The following is a 22754-nucleotide window of genomic DNA, read 5'->3' as shown; positions in this document are numbered from 1 at the left end:
TAACTCACATCCAAACTAATCTGTCCTTCTGCATGGATAAACCTAATAACCTTACTTTTATTCACATTTACTTTTAACTTCCTGTCTTCTCACACTTTCCCAATCTCAGACAATAGCTTCTGAGTTCCTCCATCAAATCTGCCACCAGTGCTGTGTCAACAAACAACTAACTTACTTCCCAGGCCCCCTTAACCCTACAGATTGCATACTCTCCCTTCACTTCAAGATCCTTGCGTTTACATCCCTCACCACCCCATCCATAAACAAATTAAACACCAATGGTGACATCACAAACACTTGGTGCAGACCCTCCTTCACCTGAACCCACTCAACCTTCTCTCTACCGATTTGCAAACATACCTTAAACCCTTGATAAAAACTTTTCATCTTTCTAGTAGCTTTCCCCCTACACCAAGTATTTGTAAAACCTTCTGTAAGACATCTCTATCAATGCTGTCATGTGCCTCCTCCAGATCCATAAATGCCACTTACAAATCTTTACATTTCTCTATTTCTCAAACACATTCTTTTAAGCAAACACCTGATCCACACATCCTCTCCCTCCCCTAAATCTATATTGTTCCTCCTAAGTCTGATACTTTGTACATGCCTTCACCCTCTAAATTGCAATCCTCCCATACACCTTGTCAAAAAACATTCAACAAATATACCTCTGTAGTTTGAACATTGCTTTTATACAATGGCACTATAAACACATTCTGCCAATCGTCTGGCACCACATCATGATCCATACATATAGTATTAATCCTAGCTAATCATTCAACAACACAATCACTCCCTTTCTTAAGAAACTCTACTGCGATACCGTCCATTTCGGCCACCTCTTCTTTTTTCACCAATTCACTTTCCATGACACCACTCCCCGGTGTGGCTACTATGAACTACTACCTACTGCACCTCTATCTTAAAAGTTTCTGGACATTATACTGTGACAGATCAATGTTTCTTGAGGATGGCAGAAAACTAGAGTTCACTATGTTTATACAAATATATAGGTTTTACTTTTATCAATAAATATTGAAGAAAGCTTTGTGACATGCATTATCACTGGTATTAAGGCTATTACATATTAGATAAGAATGCTTTTGATTTAACTTCATAATACCAATGATCAAGGAGAAACGTGATGGTATCAGGAAGAGATTAACTCAGAGGGCATGGCCTAACAGATCCACAGGCTGACCAGTGAGAAGTGGAGTACAGTGGAGGTGGTGACCGTGGACATTGCCAATGACCCCATCAGTGCTGCCGACTACAAGCCCGAGGAGGACCCCACCATGTTTATGTCAAGCAAGACTGGACGAGGACCCTTGCAGGGACCCCAGTGGTGGCTCAAGGTCAGAGGTGGCATGCATTTGATAGAGTCTAAGTTTTAGGACTTCAAAGTCTCTAGTGGCTCAATATCAGGAATGTTTAGTAGTGAAGGACAGTGAAGGCATTTGGTAATGTTCAAGGTCATGGTGGCTCCATCTAGACTAACTATTGAAGGCTGCTTGAATGAGCAAACAGGAATTGGTAGGTAACATCAGCTACGACTTCAAGGTTAGTGTTGGTTCAAGTTTAACCCTAAAAGGAATCCAGCCATACTAGTACATTTCATGGTACTGAGACCTTAGACATACTTTTATGACTGCCTCTTCCAGCTCTCATTTAAATTTGAAGGTATATTTTGTCATTATGTAGGTGTGCCTTATGTCACAAGCACCCTTAATTAGCACAAGAAAAAAATCCTTGAAGTGTAGTTATCCAAACAGCACAGTGTCTTATCTTGTATGAACCCTGCCTTTTCCTGCCATTAATTAAACTAGGAGGCATACTTTACTAGTATATAGTGATGCTTTATGTTAAAAGCAACTACAATTATCAATGAGAGAGAATCCTAGTACCACAGTTACCCATAAGAAATGGTGGGGAAGGTACATCCCTACAGTATGTAGCAATAGTCTTGGGAACACTAATCATGGTGATAATGATTTAGATGTTGAACTGTTAGTACTACGAGTTGTTTGTATATCAGTCACTCACTAGATCTAATTGTTTGTACAACAGTCACACACTAGATCTAAAAGAGATGAAGATGCACAAGTCAGCAAAGTCAACATGCACATAAGCCAAAATTGCATGCCCCCCTTCTCTAAATGCTTGCAGTGCAACAATAAGGGTCATCTATTGAATTTTTCCCTTTGCTTTAACTTTTCTTCATATTTTCTATTAACTGATAAGACTAAAATGTTTTAATTTCTTATATTTTGATAAACCTGTTCACAGGAACCTCCTAAATTTCCTGGTTAAGTATCAATGGTCTTATAATTGGTGATAGTTCCTTTTTTATTGGTTACTTTTAAGGTCAATGATGAATTAAGGTGAAATGTAACTCAAAAGTGCTTCGTCTTGCTTTGATAAAAATTCATTATAATTCCAGGTCACTGGTGGGTATGCGACAATTTTGGCATAATGTTCATGGTGGCTATGTCCATTCTGGCATCAGTTCATTGGTTGCTAAATGTCAGTAGTGCTCCTAGGGTCATTAGTGGCTCAAAGTCAGTGGCAACTCTGCATTACTGGTGGTTCAGGTCAGCATTTTTTTCAAGGTCAGAGGTGAGTCAAGGTTAGTGGTGGGTCAGGGATAATGAAGTGTCTAGGCCAGTGGTGGATGAGTCAGTAGTAGGTTAAGGTTGATGATGGGTCTGAGTCATTGGTAACTAGTAGTTAGTGGAGTATCATAATCATCAACACACTTAGGTTAGTGATGGGTCAGGGTCAGTGGAAGCTGGTCAGAGGTGGATCAGGATCAGCTGTACACCTAGGTCAGTGATGGGTCAGGATCAGCTTTTTCTCAAGGATCAGCTTTTTCTCAAGGTCAGGGCAGTATTGGGTTGGGGCTGACAGTATAGCTAATGATCATGAGTAGATTAGTTAGTGGTAACTAGTGGTCAGTGGTGGATCATGATCAGCAGTAGGCCTAGATTAGTGATGGGTCAGGGTTAGTGGTAGTTTAAGGTCAGGTCAGTGGTGGTTCAGGGTTGGTCATGGCTCTAAGGTCTGCCATGGGTCGGGATCAGTGGAAGGTCCTTGGCTGGTAGTGGTTCTACATAAGGGGTAGCGGTTAATGGACAGCAGCAAGTCTAAGTCAAAGCCACTAACATATATTAAGCTGTATGTCTGATGTAAACATCTGCTACAGTGATGAGTATATAAGAACATGAATAATGAGTGAAAACACGAAAATAACAATAATGGTAATATTGATGATATTTCAGTTTCTGTAATCTGGAACAAAAGAAGCCAAGTAAGGAGTGCTCATTCTCCGTGAAGGCTCAGGCTGGAGTGTCTGATTGTGTGTGGATGTAACCATGATGAGAAGAAAGATGAAACAGATAGTATTTTTGAGAAAAGAAACCTAGATGTTCTCGCTCTGAGTGAAACAAAGGTCAAAGAGAAAGAGCAAGAATGGTTTGGGAATGATAAGTAAGTAATAAAAAGATGAGAGGGAGGTGTGGTAATAATAAGTGTGTGGTTGAGGAAGTTGAAGAGGGTGTGCTGAGATGGTTTGGACATATGGAGAGAATCAGTGAGAAGAGGTTGACAAAGAGGATGCATGTGTCACAGGTGGAAGGGGAAAAAGAGTAGGGAGAGACCAAACCAAAGACAGAAGGATGGAATGACAAATATTTTGAGTGGTTGGGGCCTGAACTTACTGGAGGGTGAAAAGCATGCACAGAATAAAGTGAATAAGAGTGATGTTGCATACAGGAAATTTTGTGCTGTCAGTGGTGAACTTGCTCATATGAAGCAGAAATCATAAACCACAGAAAGGTCTGTGAGGCCTGGTTGTAGATAGGGGGCAGTGATTTCTGTGCATTTCACATAATAGCTAAAAAATTAATGTAAGGAAATAAGGCATTTTCTTTGGGAGTTTCTGGTGCTACGACATTAATGGAGGAAAAGGTGATTAAATACGAAAGAAAATACAACAACAATAATAATAATATTAATAATAAATGTGTATGAGTAGAAAGAGAGAAGAGTGATTGGTTCCCAGAGAATGTTGGTTTGCAGCAGGGGTGTAGGGGTGTGTGATGTCCCCATGGTTGTTTAATTTGTTCATGGAAGGGGTGGTTAGGGAGGTAAATGCAAGAGTTTTGGAGAGAGGGGCGAGTATGCAGTCTGTTGGGGATGAAAGGGCCTGGGAAGCGAGTCAATTGTTGTTCGCCAATGATACAGCTCTAGTGGCTGATTCGAGTGAGAAACTGCAGAAGTTGGTGACTGAGTTTGGAAAAGTGTGTGAAAGGAGGAAGTTGAGAGTAAATGTGAATAAGAGCAAGGTTATTAGGTTCAGTAGGGTTGAGGGACAAGTTAATTGGGGCGTAAGTTTGAATGGAGAAAAATTGGAGGAAGTGGAGAGTTTTAGACATCTGGGAGTGGACTTTGCAGCAGATGGAACCAAGGAAGCAGAAGTGAGTCATAGGGTGGGGGAGGGGGGCAAAGGTTGTCGGAGCGATGAAGAATGTGTGGAATGAGAGAACATTATCATGGGGAGCAAAAATGGGCATGTTTGAAGGAATAATAATTCCAACAATGTTAAAAGGTTGCGAGGCATGGGCTATACATGGGTAGTATGGAAGAGGGTGGATGTGTTGGATATGAAATGTTTGAGGACAATATGTGGTGTGAGGTGGTTTGATCAAGTAAGAAATGTAAGGGTAAGAAAGATGTGTGTTAAAAAAATAAGGAGTGTGGTTGAGAGAGCACAACGAAGGGAGTTTGACTGGCAGTGAAATTTATGCAAGCAAAGCATATGAAGAAAATGTATGGTTACTAGGATGCACGAGTGGTTTACTGACAGCCAGACTGTATTAGGATGCATGAGTGGTGTACTTACTGCTAGCCTCTCCCTACAGAGTGAGCCAGTGATGACATGCTACAAGCTAGTGACATGTGAGTTTCGGTGGTTTGGGCTACAGGCACGGGTAGAGAAGTACATCCAGGATTTTGAACGCCGTGTCTTCACCATTTTTCACAGGTGATTTTAGATTCCACACAAAAGAACACATTCTATATAGCATCATCATTTCTAATACTAAATACTTTTTGATCCTTACAAACTACCATCAATTTAAAAAAAATGTCAAGAGAAGCAGCTCTCCACAAACAAGACATGAAATGAGTGTTACACACTAGTCCTGCCATCATGGAAAAAATCTTGTCACAGGAACTTACAGGTATGTAATTACTACACATGGAATTTTTGAAAGCTCCAGACTGTATATGGCACTCCTGCAGTCAACTGCCACAGTTGGTTCAAATCATACACTACATATGTCAATGGCTTAATAGTGATGCATTTATAGTTCCAGAAAAGTATGTATTTACATGATTGGTGAATCCTAAGTAAGGGTGTTGTGTGTGCAATGGGGGCACGGTGGTGGACACTTTAGATGGAGTTGGGTGCCACACACTTGGCCAGTCCTTAGAAAAGGCACATAACCACCTACTGTGGTCACTAATGTGTTACTGAGGCCTTTGGAGACTCACCCTTTGTTTGGCTTGCTGTCAAAAGTCAGCTAACAGAACCTACACCATGCAGAATTCAACCTGTGGCAGGATATAACATATACAGATTGATACTCATAGCACCCTGATGTGTAATTCTAGATCAACTTCCAAAGCACCAAAAGGGTTAAGGATGCAAGGCCTTCATAAATAATCTTAACCGAAAGTTATGAGTATAGGAATCTAATTACAGTGGGCATTCAATGTAAATGTGTTCAGAATAGGCTAAGTGGTTCTTATTGATGAAAAGTTAACTGTATAATTAGAGGAAAGGAAAGAAAAAATATTCACTGCAGAGTACTGCAGTACACTGAGGATATGAAAATTATTTTCAATGTGAATTAAACATTTGTAAGTCAGAATTCTTAAATGCCATTCATTACAGAATACAAGCAGAGAGTAAACCAGTAATTAAGAGAATTAAGTCAAGAAGTAAATAAAACTTTGAATTTTTTCTTTATGGTAGCTGAAATGGCATGGACAACTGAATACCCTAATCAAGGCCATCTCAACACTGTCTACAAAAATATACCCTAGCCTAAGCCAGGTATCCATTTTAAGGGTATTTTGAAAAATTTTCCCAAGTTGCACATGAAGCAACACAAACTAAATAGGGCAAAATCTAAATGATGCATACTGAAATCGAAGAATGTGCACAGGAGGCAGCATTCAAATGAATTAGTCATTCTTTGTATAAGAGGTTTAAGTCAGCCACTGCATAGGGGCAGCACCTCTCAAAACCCGGATGTCATTTCCTGGTTTGGGGTGAGTTGGCAAACAGTATGGGATGTACAAACTGTTTTTATTAGAAACTATGGATATTAGTTGTATTTTGTCAATAAGGAAAATTGTGCATTATGACTATAGTCATATTCTGCAGCCAAATGGATAAAAGGGCTTGTACTTTAATTTGGTAAGATCAGGACAAACCAAGTGTCACCAATAAATGTCTCGGGCAAACACAAGCACAGCTTCCTATGTTAGTTTCATCTGCACATAAGGTATAATGAGTGTGATTGATAATGTACCATTTTAAAAGAAATGACAAAAATGTGTAAAAAATGTGTATAAATGAAAATAAGAGGCATAAACTTAGCACTATATTAGGATTATCCAAGTAGACTTTTAACAAAATGAACTGACTGGGAGTGAATTTCTGGAGATGAATTTTTGGGGAAGTTTTTTGGATTTTTTCTTTAACCTACTTCAGTAAAAAAAAAATATAATTATCCCATTAGCTAATGTGCAGAAATTAATAAGTTTTGTATGACTGTTAAGGAGATTCACACACAGACACTACTAAGGACCATTACTATATTAATCAATAAAATTATTAGTTCTGGTGCTCCAACTCTTGAGCTTTCTCCATGATCATACAACTTCCATATTTATGTATGCTGTCTCTGTGCAGACAAGTGTTCTGCTGGCTGGACCAGTGGTATGGCCTGACCATCGATGACATCCGCTGCCTAGAGAACCGCACCAAGAAAGAGCTTGATCAGGTCAGCACACTTACTCCCAACTCTCTATACCAAACTATGAAGGCAGAGTCAGGAAAGATTACCGAGTCTTTGAAGGCAGATCATCATTCATATATAAATATAAGAAGAATGTGTGGAAGGTGAGAATGTTATCTCAGAGAGCAAAAATGGGTACGTGTGAAGGAATAGTGGTTCCAACAATGTTATATGGTTGCAAGGCATGGGGTATGAATAGGTTTGTGCGGAGGAGGGTGGATGTGTTGGAAATGAAATGTTTGAGGACAATATGTGGTGTGAGGTGGTTTCATCAAGTAAGTATTGAAAGGGTAAGGGAGATGTGTGGTAATAAAAAGAGTGTGGTTGAGAGAGCAGAAGAGGGTGTATTGAAATGGTTTGGTCACATGGAGAGAATGAGTGAGAAAAGAGTGACAAAGAAGATATATGTGTCAGAGTTGGGGGGGGGGGGGATGAGGAGAAGTGGGAGACCAAATTGGAGGTGGAAGGATGGAATGAAAAAGATTTTGAGTGATTGAGGCCTGAACATACAGGAGGGTGAGAGGCGTGCAAGGAATAGAGTGAACTGGAACGATGTGGTATACCGGAGTCGACATGCTGTCAATGGATTGAACCAGGGCATGTGAAGCATCTGGGGTAAACCATGGAAAGTTTTGTGGGGCCTGGATGTGGAAAGGGAGCTGTGGTTTCGGTGCATTACACATGACAGCTAGAGACAGTGTGAGCAAATGTGGCCTTTGTTGTCTTTTCCTAGCGCTACCTCGTGCACACGGGGGGAGGGGGTGCCATTTCATGTGTGGCAGGTTGGCGACAGGAATGGATGAAGGCTTGATTGCCATTACCTGTGATCAATACTTATAATTTTTTTTCCTGTCTGTCTTTCATACCTAAATGCTTTTCCTGCCTAATGAGGTACAGTGTGAACAGCCCCATTTGCACACATCCAATCTCCAGCTGCCATGTACAATAAATGAAACCATAGTATACCATCCACAGCCACGCCCCAGAGACTCTTCCATGGTTTATCTTAACCTCTTCTTATTCCCTGGTTCATAACACTAGCAGCACAATGCTTTTCTTTCACCATATCAATCTAGTTCATTTTTTCCTATGCACACTTCTTACTTTTCTGAATGTTCAGGCCCTGACACCCTAGACTGACTTCATTCACTCCATCTTTCCATTTATAAGAGAAGGCACAGACAATCTATACAGCATAAATTTCTACTCAGACATAATTTGACAAATGATGTCAGGTGCAGTGAAGTTTTTGACAATGAAACTCCAGCCCCCTATACATAACCACGCTGTGCAGATCTTTCCATGGTTTTCCCTGACCATTTCATGTGCCCTGGCTCAGTCCAATGACTGCATGTCACCTCTTGTATACCATATTGTTGTAATTCACTCTATACTGTGCACACCTTTCTCCCTCTTGCATGTTCAAGCCTCAAGCACTCAATCTTTTTCACTCCATGTTTCCATCTCCAATTTGGTCTCCCCTTTCTCCCTGTCTCCTCCACTTTTGATATATGTATCCTCTTTGTCAACTTCCCCTCACTCATTCTCACCATGTGTCCAAATAATTTCAGCACACCCTATACCTCTCTCTCAACCATACTCTTCCTAGTACAACATCTCTCTCTTCCCTATCTCTTCTTATTTGAACAACCCTCCTTACACCACACCTGGATAACACCAAGACCCTTTCTTGAAAAGGTGTTCTGGGTCAGTTGAAAATAGGTGAAAAATAAATAATTAATATTTTATATTTTCTCTTTCTACAGCAAAGACAGGATGGCACTCTGCGAGGCTTAGTGGCATGAAGGGGTCAAAGGTAATAATGTTTCTCTTATTTTATCGTGTGATATGTCCTGCAACTGTGCAATTTCTAATTTCTAAATTAAGAGGATAAATCATACTCTGTGAGTCCCATCTCTTTTTTTCTATAGAAGTTGACAAGGCATGGGCAAATCACACACTAATCATGCCTGTCTAGGATGAAAAGGAAATAGAATATGAGGAATCAATGAAAAAATACATAACACCCTGACACATTTCATATTCAGTGCATCTTCACTTAACTTTCTTTCATTTATTCACAGTGTAATAATGTATGGCTTTTTTTCTTTGAATTTTTCAAATGACCGCTATGTCAACATTATCAAATAGATTTGGAAACCTGAAAGCTGTTACTGACTCCTCTCTTTTTCTTTTCTCTTCCATGGTGGGCAAATTTATATCCTTTATCCTCTTCCTGCAACCCAGTTCTCTTATTTTTGGTACCATTTTGTATGCCAGTGCATGTGTGTACAGCAGTGGAAGGGAGTTCTACACAAGGGGCCCCATCTCTTGTGTAATTAATTAATTTCAATTAGCTGTTTGCATTGTGTGGGGATAGAGTTCTCTACCATTGTAAAACCTTTTAAATTTCTGTATGCTATCTACATTAACCATGTCTTTATTCATTTTATTCCATTCATTCACCACTCTTTTACTATAAAAGTACTTCACATATTTTTCAACAATCTTCTTGTTTAATTTCATGTCATGTTGTTCTATTCCTATTCTCCTGAGCTGTTCACTGTCTATATCATCTATCTGGTGTAAAAACTTAAAAGACAGTGATCAGGTCACCCCTTACTCTAACTCAGATTTCTTAATTCTGGTACTGTACCAACTTCATTGCTCTCCTTGTGCTTTTTCAGGTAGGGTAGCCAAACCTTAGATGCATATTCTAGTTTTGGCCACATCTACCATGCGACCAGCTTCATATTTCCTTATCTATAAACTTGAATGCAAATTCCATCATTTGCTAACAGACAGTTGGTCTCCATAACTGTTCTTTTAAGGTGGGATTCTGAAGACAGGTTAGGTACAGTCTTTAAAGAGCCCTCACACACAAATTGTGTAGATTATTTTCTGCTACATGATAACCTTTCATTGGATTTCGCTTCATCTATCATGTATCAGACCTATTCTATGCATACACTTTCATTGGATTTTGCTTCATCAATCATGTATCAGACCTACTCTATGTATACATATAGTTGTTTTTTACCTATATGTAAAAAAGGAGAGCAAAACTTTCTCTCATGGGACTCTATCCTTTGGACATTCTCTACCATCATAAAATTTCTTAAATTTCTGTAAGCAGTCTGCATCAACCATGTCTTCAGTCATTTCATTCCATTTATCCACCACATGTCTTCTGGCTGTTCTATCTCTACATTTCTCAAAGAATGGTTCACTGACCATGTCATCTGTTTTAAAAAGTTACAAGATTAGGTAACTAGCTTTTCCTTGAAACTAAGCTCTTTTGATTCTGGTACCAACTTTGTTGCTCTACTCTGGATCTTCTGTACTATATCTTTCTTCTTCTTAAGATGTGGTGACCAAACATGAGAAGCATATTCTAGTTTTGGCATTCATGTATGATCTGATTGTACTTACCAGCCTTATGTATGATCTGATTGTACTTACCAACCTGTATGGTAAGGGTAAGGGAGTTTTACTCTTGTGGGGTCCCATCTCTTGAACAATCTCTATCATTCAACCTCTTAAGTTCATGTACGCTGTCTGCATTAACCATGTCTCCGGTGATTTTATTCCATTCATCTACCACTCTTGTACTATAGAAGTACTTCCTCACAGTTTTTTTTAATTCTTCTTTAACTTAATGTTAGGTTCTCTACATCTTTTGAAGTACAGTTCATTGTTTATGTTATCAATTCATTTTGAATATTGAAACGCTGTTAACAGATTACCTCTCACTCTCTCTATTGGCTCTTTGTGCTTCTTTAGGCATGGTGACCAAACCTGTGTAAGATATTCTAGTTTTGGCCTTAATGTATGGTATGAACAGCTTGTTGAATAACCTGCTATCCATGAAGATGAATCCTATGCTATTGTTTCCTCAGAGACAGTTGGTTTTCCTAATTATTCTCCTAAGATGGGATTTCAGTGACAGGGTCAGCACTGACTCCAAAGTCTTTCTCACAAACAGATTCCTGTAACTTACTTCCTGCTAGATGATGATTATGTTGAGGCCTTCTTTCATTGTGATCCATCCTTATTACTTTACAGTTACTTGGGTTGAACCTCATCACCCACGTAACAGACCAACTTTGGAGAATGTCACAGTTCCCTTGTACAGTTATACAATTCTCCATGCTTTTCACTTCTCTCAAAACCTTTGCATCCTCAGGTAAATCATCTACATAGATTAAGAATAGTAATGGTGCAAGAAGATTCTATGGCACTCTGCTGGTCACCTCGACCCATTTGGAGAAGGCTCCACTTACATGCATTCTTGGTTCCCTTCCACTAGGTAATCTTTTGTGCAAGAAAGGAGTTTTCCCCCTATTCCTATCTAGTGATCATTCTTCTTAACCAGCCTCTCATGTGGTACAGTGTCAAATGCTTTCTAGCAGTCCAGATACATATAATACACCCAGTCTCCCCTGAGGTCTGTTACACATGACCTCCTTTCCCTAAATCTGTGCTGTCTCTCATGCAAGTAATTTCTCCTCAGTAGATATTCATCCATTTGCTTTTTAATAATCTTTTACAAAACCTTACAGACCACATCTGTCAATGAGACCAGTCTGTATTTCAGTGCCTCTTCCCAGTCTCCTATCTTATAGAAAGGTATGATGTTTGCCCTCTTCCATTCCCTTGGCATTCTGCCTCTCTCCAGTGGCATCTTGAACAATATTTCAAAAGGTCTGTCCATTGTATCTGCACATATCTTCAGCAAATATGATAAAATTTCATCAGGACCATGAGCGTTGTATGGGTCAAGACCTTTTAGTACACTGTTAATGTCTTTTCTATACATCTCAAAGTTCTGTAAAACCTCCTTTCCACTTCAGCTTACTTTTGATCGGGCTATAATGTCTTCCACGGTGAAAACACTTTTAAATTTGTTGATGTCTTCCACTGTGAAAACACTTTTAAATTTGTTGTTCAGTTCCTCACATATCCTTACACCATCCATTACAATTCTTCTCTCTGCCTTATTACCTAAACTTCAACTGACAATTTATTCCTGATGTATCTCTGGAAAAGTTTTGGTTTTCTCCAGCCTTATCCTCAATATTCTTTTCAAAGTTTCTTTGTTCCCCTTTCTTATCTTGCCATACTCATTTCTTGCTCTCTTTACCTATCAAAACTTGTCTGGCTTGAGCATTACCCCTGTGTGTGTGTGTGTGTGTGTGTGTGTGTGTGTGTGTGTGTGTGTGTGTGTGTGTGTGTGTGTGTGTGTGTTGTGTGTGTGTGCCCTTCAGTTTTAGTCATCAGTGAATGATCAAACAAAGGTACTCCTGTGAAGTTTAACAATGACTCTAAATCAAAGACAGATAGTTCTTACGTCTATATTACTCAATGATTAAGAGTCTAGCCTGTTAGTTTTTCACAGGTACAGTAATAATATGAAATCCTATTTTTAACAACATTCCTCAAAATCTTTTGAAAACTAATCATTTTATTTAACAGGAATGCAAGAAAACTTCATCGACAGTCAGCATATCAAATCTCTATGATCATCAGCCTAAAAAAACAATACAATACAACAATGAATTAAGAGTATTGTAGTATCCTCCAATACTGTAATAAAATTCATCATTAACGGTAACTCAAACATCAACTGTGATTAAATATAAGTATTATATTTTTAATTATACTGTGATGAAACTTGGAGGTCTGTCTCTAAGAATGTTGTTTATGAAGCTCCCTAGTTTAGCACAGTAATAAAAATGCATATAATTGTTTGCCCTCTTTCATCATCCTTCTTTTTCTGCTCTCAAATATAGTTTTGCTTGTACTGTTCTATTTCATTCATTTCTATCCTGGTTATGATAAATAAAGTCAAAACATATCTATGACAGGAGTGCCAAATCTCCAAGTCCCCATGAACCTACAATCTTTAGACTACTCCCAGCTGGAATGAAGTCACTTTCAAAGAAAAAATGCCTCAAGATCTTGTTCCATGGCCTTTAAAGTGTGCCTTGCCAAGGTCCCTCTACCTCAGGCAGAAAGGAAAAGAAGGAATAATGAAGCCTTCTTGAATCTTACCTTCAGATCAGGAAAAGGCAAAGCACCAAGTTCAATGTCTTCTATTGGTTTAGCCACTGTGGTGGTGGTATTGGCCCACCTAATCACAACTATTTTACCTTGCTAATGTTGCATGCTTTGAAAATTAATCACTGAAAACTGAGCTGGACATTGAAATTATATCTAATCACAACTATTTTCTCTTTCTAATGCCACAGGCTTTGAAAATTAATCACTGAACTGAGTTGGATTGCTGACATTGTAATATATCACAAGACACTTTCCAACTAATCACAACAATTTTCTCTTGCTAATGGCACAGTGCTTTGCTAATTTTGTCACTGAATTGAGTTAGATGGATGAAATATCTAATCGCACCTATTTTCCCTTCCTAATGTCACAATGCCTTGAAAATTAATTATTAAACTGAGTTAGATAGCTGAAAAAGATTTTGGGCGATTAGGGCCTGAACATACAGGAGGGTGAAAGGCATGGTATACCGGGATCGACGTGCTGTCAATGGATTGAACCTGGGCATGTGAAGCGTCACAATTATTTTCACCTTGCTAATATAACAGTGCTTTCATAAATACTCAGTGAACTGAGCTGAATAACTGAACTATGAAGGTGTCTAAGTAAATTCCACTCCAGATTAGGAGACACCATGTAAACATCAGAATAGGTAGGAAAAATGTAGCTTCAGCAGTGGCAAAAGGATATGTGGATCAGGTGCTTTAAAGCATTTGATAAAAATTCATGAGAAACAGAAGGATTTGCATGTGGCATTTTGGATATGGAAAAAGCATACAACAGGGTCGACAAAAATGCTTTGAGGGGGTTGTTTCATGTATATGGTATGGGAGGAAAGCTACTAGAAACAGTGATGAGATTTTACTAAGTGAATCAGATGTGTATGCAAGTAGGAAGTGTGGAGAGTGAAAGTTATCAGGTGAAGGTGGGTCTGCAGCAGGGGGGTGCATGATGTCACCATGGCTGTTTAATATTCAGGAATGGGGTGGTTAGGAATGAATGTGAGGGTTTTGGGGAGAAATGCAGGTTTCCAATCTGCCAAGGAGGAAGACCTGGAAGGTGAGTCAGTTGTCATTTGCTAATAACAAGCACTGGTGGCATACTCAAGTGAGAAACTGCAGAAGATGGTATCCAAGTTTGGGAGAATGTGTGAAAGGAAAAGGTTGTGAGTACTGTGAATAAAATCATGATTATTAGATTTACCTGAGGAGAGAGATATATTATTTGGAATGGGAGTTTGAATGGAGAGAACTTGGAGGAATTAAAATGTTTTAGAAACCTGAGAGTGGACATGGCAATGAATGGATCCATTGGAGCTGAAAACAGCTATAGGGTGGGTGAAGGTCCTGAGTGCATTGAGGAATGTATGGAAAAAGGCCCCTGTCTGTGAGGGAAAAGATGGGTATGTTTGAAGGTTTACTGATCCTATTGCTGTTGTATGGATGCTAAGTGTAGGCCCTACATGAAAAAGCAAAAGAGGGAGAATGTGCTAGAAATGAAGTGTTTGAGGACAACATATGCTGTGAGGAAAGCTGGTTGAATAAGAAATGATTGGGTGAGAGATAGATGTGGTGGAGAAAGGAGTAAGTATGACAGAGCTGCAAAGTGTGTGCTGATATGGTTTGGGCAAATGGAGAGGACAATTAAGAGCTTACACATGTTGGAAGTGTAAGGAACAATGAAAAGGGGGAAACTGAGGAGGAGGTGGAAGGATGGGAGTACTGAGGACCTGAACAAGAAGGGTGTGAGGTGTGTGTAGGACACAGCAATGGATTGATGTAGCAAACATGGGGCAACAAACTATTAATGGGATGAACCAGGTATATGATGCAATCAAGAGAAACCACAGATACAACTTGGGGCTCTAGTTTTGGTGCATCATACATAACAGGTAGAAAAAGGATGAGTAAATGAAGCTGTTTTTCACCTGTTGTTCACACAGGACAAATAAAAAGTGTTTAGGGTCTTCAGTAAAGAAACTGCATCTGGGGCATGAAGGGTCTTGTGATATGATAAACTGGTGTTTGTAGTTCAGCACATAAAGTGTAATTTGTAGTAATGTTCCCAGATTCTGCCTAAAAAAAAAAAAAAGTTATTACACCATGAGCATGAAGTCACCTTTGATGAGGTTGTAACACCGTCAGTAGACGAAAAAGAGTACAGCATCATTAAGGATTTTTCCACTCCAAAGGAATGTACCTTCCCCTCCAACTACGAGGACTATAGCCTCAAAAGTGAAGGAGCACTGTGAGAGGCATCCTAAGATGTTAAATACCTAACTAACAATTACAGTTGTCTATAAGTACTTCCAAACTCTACCTGCAAGCATTTACACCATTAGAGAAATCGCCAACAAAGTTGTATACCTGTCAGCAGATGAAAAAGAGTAAGTGTCATGAAGGATTCTGCTACCCCAAAAGGAACCCACCTTACCTTAGTCTCTCATGAAGTTACAGCCTCAAAAACATCCCAAGGTTGCATAGCTAACTACTGTCTACACAAAAATTAATGAAACAATTACACAGCAAGCCAGAGAGTAAACTTGCTTATAATCATCATGTTCAACATAATGATGACCATAAGCTTATGGATAAAATGAAATCTCTTAATAGTTCCCTCTTCTACAATAAGTACTCTACTTACAAACCCTTTTATATGCAAAAGGTAATGCAAAATGCAACAAATTATCTAACCATATATTTCATTAAAACAAAAACATAAAATCCATATACCTTAAGTCTATTTTTCTTCTGCTGATGATTCAGATACTTGTGAGGCTTTTCTTTCAGAAGAATCACTTGAGAGTTCCTGCTGTGGCTTACGTTTCTCATACTGAGGTTTTCTGAAGGCTTGGTGTAAAACCCTGTGAAGCCTAGAAGCCTTTTGAGGACCCAGACCAGGACAAAATGATAGCTCTTCTTCAGATGCCTCTACTATCTTCTCCAATGAGCCAAAATTTGACAAAAGGGTCATAGCATCTGTGCGATTAATGGATTTCACAGACGTAAGAGCATCAATGAGCTGAAATTATTTGATAAAAATTATGTTTCTAAATATCTATTACAGTGTTGGATTTCGAAATATGTCAATCTGGGTCTGTATGAACTGGAAGTACAATCTTAATTGGCTGACTTTCTAAAATGACAAGATTTTTAAATGGTTTGACAACAGTTTCCCAGACTATTATGATGTAATATTAACAAAGCCTAAGTACATAGGTAAATAATGAGGTGAAATAAGAAGACTTCATCTTAACAAAGTCAACTCTGCAGTTCATGTGCAGACTATTTCCAAAAGGAAGTCTTCCTTTTCCTATTGTGTAGAAATAGACACACCCTAACAGATGATAAGATCCATGGGAATGAGTATTCCCTTCAAACAACAAGAACATACAAACTGTCGCAAGGTGGGTAGGAAACCCCATTAGAACACAATCACCTGGTCTTAGGAAGAAAATAAGCTTTTTCATTGGTCAACTTTCCCTCACTGCCAATAAATGAGTCTTGAATGTATCTGTGTGCAGCAGTAAGGCAGAAAAGATGTAAAGATACAAATTTCTGCACTTAAAAGGTTAAACTGTACAACTTAAGCAAGTAAGAAAGCCTCTATATAAAATAAGTAAACAGTAAAATTGAAGAAAACACACATAAAGTGCCTGTACCCTAATGGTCATACCTTTATTTTTCCTACCCCAAAGATTTTTTCAGCACTGCTAGTAATGCATGGCAGCAGTGAGGCTTTGTTGTTTCTGTTAGCTTCCTAAAACTCCTAAATGAGTATGCATCTAGTTCCTCCCTCTACTCCAGCTGAGCTAAAAGCAACATTTGGTTTCTTTTGGCTTAGGAAGCAAAGTACTCCACGATATGAAACTAAGGTTTATTTTGCTAGATAAACTATTTCTCTATTTCTTTGTCATTTATGATAAGAGTTTTCACAATAACATCTTTTTTCTGACTAAGACACAACAGACTGCATTCCAAATTTCATTGGGCAGAATAATGTATACAATTCTTTACTATTTCAATTTATCATTATGTTCTATAAAGAAATTAATAGATATGGTAAACAAATGCTAAACAAAATAGAAACAATTCCACTAAGATCTAGCTATAATAAATGGAAGGATGCTGAAAAAAAGGATAATCAAGTTCTAGTAGCATTAGAAACAAGCACAGGGTTCTTCCACAAGTCAATATTCTCTTCATATTTTTGGGTCTCACTGGCTTCCTTGAAGCTAAAAGAGAGTTAGTGCACAGTAGAGTAATCAGTGAAAGCATATGTAATACCTTAATGTGGTATGAGGAGGGTTGGTCAAATAAGAAAATATAGGAAAAGAGAGTGGTGTAAGAGTAAGAGGAGTATATATGGAAGAGCTGAAGAGTTTTCTGAAATGGTTTGGACATATGAAGAGTGTGACTAAAAGGGAATGCAAGTCCAATGTGAAGAGAACAAGGAACAAAGGAAAACCATGGAAGAGGTGGAAGGATGAAGTGTAATGTTGCCTTAAATCTGTTCTAAATGTATGTCAGAGATGGGTGTCAACAGATTTTGATCTTTCTCTTCAAAACATTAATGACAAAAACAGACTTGTACTTTAAGTTTTATGGCACCAAATGTCATCGTTCTGGGTACTTACCATAGAATATGGGTTGGTATCTTGTTTCTCCATAATGAGGTCAGGTGGTTTGTGTTCAAACATCTTGTACACTTCTATAATCCGTCCTGCCTCTTCCTGACTCCATGCTAGCATCAAGGTCATGTCTGCCATCACTGAGATCTTTGTTAACTGCTTTAGCTCATGATGAGGATCCTTTACATCGACCTACAGACAGACAAATGAATATATCCACATCACTAACACCTGGAAAAAAATAGTCTCCAAAATTTATAAATGAGCAGTAATATTTATCGTACTAATAGTATTCTGATCATTTATTGAATGCAAATATTTATCATTCCGATCATTCATGGTATACAACATTAATGCACAATGCAGAAGTTACAGACCTGACATGGAATTACAAAGTTCAAATGCCATGCCAAGTCAAGTTAATGTCCCTACATACAAAGGACTTGCTAAACTCAGTTCAACTGACTAATGCAAATGGATACTAGCCTGACCTACAGGCACATTTCAAAAGATATATATTCAAAGAAACAAAAAGGATTTCAAACACAAACAGGCACTTGGTCCTAACAAAGCTGTCTGTGATGGTGGAAATCAAAATCTCATGGATTAGCATGGTAAGAGTTGAAACATGCACAGATGTTTCTAAGAAAAAATTAGTAAAGTTTTCATGTAACTAAGAAGGAACAAATAATGTCATTGTGGATTATAACCAAAATATTTGTCAAATTTATTCTTAAATGTACCTATGATTCTGCCCAGAGCAACTGGAAAGGGATTATTCCCATTCAATTAATGGTATGTTAAATTCTCCCAATACGATATCAGATCTCATTACAAATTTCTGCTAACTGATTGTGTATGTCTCTCGTCTACCTCTGGTGTCTGTGCTGGGGGACTTGTACAATAATCCTACTGTTATTTTCTTGATACTATCTTTGGTTACAACAAGAATAGAATTTTTTCAGGGAAAGGATTAAGATGAGCTGAAACAAAGAACAAGACACCACTGTCTACTTTATATCCTTTAAAACTGCTAATTAGAGTGAACCAAAGAAACATGTATTAATTGAAAAAGAAATCTCTATAACCACGATTCTGAAATATTGGTTACATCATAATTTACATGTTCAGTACTAACTTACAAGTCCAGCAAAAGCATATGGTCTTAATCTTTCCTGTAACTAAACAAAAAGGAACTGATAATATACTAAGAATGGTACTGGGATTTTTTCTAGAGAGTGATATTGCTACTAATAAATCAAGATTTGCAGATTACACTACTGCCATCTTAAATTAGCAATAAAAGACATATGTTTCATTATAATATTAATAATCACACAAAAAACATTCGCTAATGAACTCTGAAAAATGAAGCAAACTATCATATCAATAACCAGGATATTTGTAATGATCAAACACCCAGTAATCAATTACTTACAAGAACCAGCAGAACACGCAGTTCATACTGAAAGCTGAGTTGCTTGATTCGATCATGGATGTAATTTGGGTTGAGGTTGTGGTAGCGAAGACTCAGAAATAATGCACATGAAGTGGCGCCCATCACATAATCAGGAACTATTTCACCATATTCCCAGGGGACATTGCGAATTGACTTTAAGATTGGATTGCCTCTCTGCAAAGTTGAGAAAAAGGAATACGTAAAATCAAGGTATTACAAAAACTTCAATTCAGAGGTACATCACGCGATAATCTATGAAATTATCTGGTACGTACTGATACTTAGTTACCAAAAAATAAATGCACAGATGGTGGTATGGCATGAAGAAGCAAATCAAGACATCCTTAATGTTTGGCCATAATCAGCTAAAACAATAATCAATAACTGCAGTAATTTTCCTTTTAAGACTTGTCACTACTCACTTTTTCCAACATAACAAGGTAACATGAGGAACAGATGACAAAGCCTTTGAGAACAGTTATGAAGGTCAAATTGCACTCCAGTAGGAATTAATGTAATTTTATTCAACATGTAATTTTTCAGTACATCTAGCACATGTTTCATGGACACAATCCACCTCATCAGGTGCCAATAAGAAAGAAAGCTCTGCTGTGATGTCGGGATTCAAGTAACTGTTAATCATTGGCACCTGATGAGGTGGATTGTCTCCATGAAACATGTGCTACATGTACTGAAAAATCACATGTTGAATAAAATTACATTTGTATGTGTATGTGGGTGGGTTGGGCAATTCTTTCGTCTGTTTCCTTGCACTACCTCGCTAACATGGGAGACAGCAACTAAGTACAATGAAATATTAAAATTATTATTATCATTATCATACTTTCATTTATCATTCTTTCTCATCATCTAAACCAACAGGCTTTGTCTTCCCAGTCTTACTGTACCAAAGAACTCCCTCTTCTAACTACACCTAAAGGCAAAGTCAACTAAAAACTTATCAAGTATTTTCATTGCACTTACTTGCCTTGAGCTAACAATAACACAGTTTTTGGCAGAAGGTTTAGTGCTTGTACCAAAAGACTTGATGGCATGTTCCCCTGCTACCTTTAGGTCTGGTGGTGGCTCCTCATAGAATTCAGACTTCTTCAAGCCACTGAATGCTTCTGTAAAAATGCCAAGAAGGAACAGTTTCAAGGCATCTGACTGTTTTCTTTAATTAGTTACCTCATAACACATGCCTTACCAGATCATCTTGAATCACATAACCTTAAATCAACACTGGTATCACTTTACATGAAGCAAAATAGAAAAAAAGGTTGTGTACCTGAAATTTCTTACTAACAACAACAATCTATTAAGAAAAATCTATCCATAATAACTTTGTGAATTGAATATTGGGGGACAAAACGCATATAACTTTGTGAATTGAATATTGGGGTACAAAAACAATCAATTAATGAAAACAGGACTACTATCACTATGAATCGAAAAAACTCACCTGAAAACTGACATATTAAATGCATGTACTCACTAGAGAAAGCAGAGTTAGTTTCTTTTCCTTCATGTCTGCTGGTGATGTCAATGTAGCCAGATTTTATTCTAGTCTCATTAGGAATGGAACTGGAGTCCACCAGAGGCTCATTTTTTCCCTCCGTAGCTGACATTATCACCAATCTGATGGGTAAGAAAGTTATACACTAAAGTACGACTCATATTTCTACAAATGCAGAATACGGTAAAAGTTTAACATGGTGCATATTGTTTTACAACACATGGCAATGAACTACGTTGCTATGGTCGTTCAAAAACCTGTAATGGACGGTATCAATAATCCACTAAAATATATAGCTAAGGCAACTCAAAGTGAGAAAATAAATAAGTAACCATTTATACGTACAATGTTGAGTAAAGCACCTGTAGAAAGGTTCCTTACCCATGACAAGAGTACCTACGTACTTATGAGTAGCTTCAAACAAGTGGTGAAAATTGTTTGCTGAGTATGATCATAACCAGCTTTGGTAGTTGCAAGGGTCTGTTGCACATAAATGCATTGCGACCATTAACTAAGTGTAAACAGAGACCACAGCAATATGAACAAATGCATGAAAAAACTAATGTTCAATCAGAGAGAGCATCACAAATATGTAATTATCCTAAACAATTACACTCAAGTGATTGCCAATTTCATATTTTCCAATAAAATGGAATTCTATTCTGCCATTATACTACATAAATGACAATAACATTATCCCCAAACAAAAGAATTTTCAATAATTATTACAAGAGTGAGGTGCAAGGAGAAAGCCCTGCTGAACTGGAAGTATGCCGTACAGCCACATAGTATACGACAAATGCTAGCACACACTTTGATTGCTTTGAACCATAACTAGCACCTACAGACCCAACTGATGCACACTATGAAATATATACCAGCATTAAGTGTTCTGGCACTTATGAAATACTCCGTGCACAAGTGTATATTCATGATATAAACAAATTATGGCAACAATAAGTTTTGACCATGAATAACAACCGATCTCAACACCGTAGTAATTTGTTAGAAACAAAATATGTCTTCTTTGGTGCCCCTAAACTGATACTTTACCAAGAAAAAGTTGGTAATACACAAAACTTAGTTTCATGGTACCCCTAAATTGTACTTTCACTACCAATGACACAAAGCTGAAACTGTGGTCATTTTGTCTACTATGCAGCACCACTGGGTCAAATACTATTTTGCCGACTAGTTTAATTATCCTGTTGCTATATTTATTTTATTTTCCCATGATGAACAACTGTTGCAAAAACTCATAAGTCATTCAAAAATTACTTCTGATATGGGAAAAGACTTCATCTGCAATAAATCCACCGGACCCCAGAGCTCATACACACGTCCACCTTGAGGTCTACCCAAAATATTTTTCTAAAACCGAAAAATATTAACCTTAACTAAAATATAAGAGGAACTCTGTCTAGGCTCCTAACCCTAACTTACCTAGACATGATGTAATAAAAAAATAAAATAAACTAGTCCACAAAGTAACGCTAAACCTACCAGTGCCGCCTAATTGGCAAATTAGCAATTACGTCTTAAAGTAACACGTAACTTTACTGTTAACTATTAGAAAACTAATCTCAGTAACTGATATTATAAGGAAAACAGCTTACCTAAGATACAAATGGTTAAACTTTGTCTTTCGTACAGTTCCTCCGTTCTGGTGTAGTTTACCTGGGGTGTCTGTTTATCATGGTTTACCTCCCAGTTACTTAGTACACCTAGAGCTGGTGAATCCTTCGGGGTGTAGCTAGTGATAACTCTAGGGTGCTGTTTATGACATATATAAAATGTCGTTCATCATAAACACGAGTGTGTTTGAGTCTTGGGTTGTTGGGCCATTGTCATATTTTCTCTAGTAAGACGACCGCAAAGTATGACTATTTCTCCTCGTTTCTGGTGTAAGATTCCTATTGCACTTCTCTCACCACCATTTGTCCATACGTATTCCTGGGTTCGACTACTTGTATGCAAATTGTATGTACGTTATGC

The 22754-nt window shown here is 38.0% G+C and overlaps 2 protein-coding genes across 3 annotated transcripts in view; one reads left to right on the top strand and one right to left on the bottom strand.

The window, feature by feature from the left end:
• Positions 1 to 12841, top strand: part of LOC139759121 (phosphatidylinositol transfer protein alpha isoform-like) — a 23209-nt gene extending 10368 nt beyond the window's left edge. Inside the window, exons 6-10 of the mRNA XM_071681091.1 lie at positions 1191 to 1358; positions 4923 to 5044; positions 6986 to 7076; positions 8858 to 8907; positions 12567 to 12841. Coding sequence (XP_071537192.1) covers positions 1191 to 1358; positions 4923 to 5044; positions 6986 to 7076; positions 8858 to 8896 — 420 coding nt within the window. The 3' untranslated portion in view covers positions 8897 to 8907; positions 12567 to 12841. The remainder of the gene's footprint in view (positions 1 to 1190; positions 1359 to 4922; positions 5045 to 6985; positions 7077 to 8857; positions 8908 to 12566) is intronic.
• On the bottom strand, positions 5484 to 22754 carry LOC139759119 (DNA excision repair protein ERCC-1-like). 2 transcript variants are annotated; one of them, XM_071681087.1, is made up of 7 exons: positions 22376 to 22515; positions 20739 to 20881; positions 20228 to 20370; positions 19223 to 19417; positions 17791 to 17976; positions 15887 to 16175; positions 5484 to 5616 (listed from the first exon to the last, which is right to left on the bottom strand). In XM_071681087.1, exons 2-6 carry the CDS (start codon positions 20869 to 20871, stop codon positions 15894 to 15896), a joined length of 939 nt encoding a protein of 312 aa, XP_071537188.1. In that variant the 5' UTR covers positions 20872 to 20881; positions 22376 to 22515; the 3' UTR covers positions 5484 to 5616; positions 15887 to 15893. The 2 variants fall into 2 exon arrangements, with proteins under 2 accessions (XP_071537188.1, XP_071537187.1); XM_071681086.1 differs by lacking the exon at positions 5484 to 5616 and having other exon boundaries at positions 15837 to 16175; positions 22376 to 22754.

The sequence above is a fragment of the Panulirus ornatus genome, chromosome 32, assembly GCF_036320965.1.
Source record: "Panulirus ornatus isolate Po-2019 chromosome 32, ASM3632096v1, whole genome shotgun sequence".
NCBI lineage: Eukaryota > Metazoa > Arthropoda > Malacostraca > Decapoda > Palinuridae > Panulirus > Panulirus ornatus.
Note: the sequence above shows the minus strand (reverse complement) of the source record. Positions and strands in the feature narration are given on the sequence as shown.

What these genes read in the sequence shown, in the direction of transcription:
- LOC139759119 (XM_071681086.1), bottom strand. Translation starts at nt 20,871, where the DNA reads ATGTCAGCTACGGAGGGAAAAAATGAGCCTCTGGTGGACTCCAGTTCC. An exon ending in AACTAACTCTGCTTTCTCTA is followed by an intron (nt 20,371 to 20,738) that starts GTGAGTACATGC and finishes GCATTTTTACAG; the next exon opens with AAGCATTCAGTGGCTTGAAG. An exon ending in ATACCAACCCATATTCTATG is followed by an intron (nt 16,176 to 17,790) that starts GTAAGTACCCAG and finishes AAATAATTTCAG; the next exon opens with CTCATTGATGCTCTTACGTC.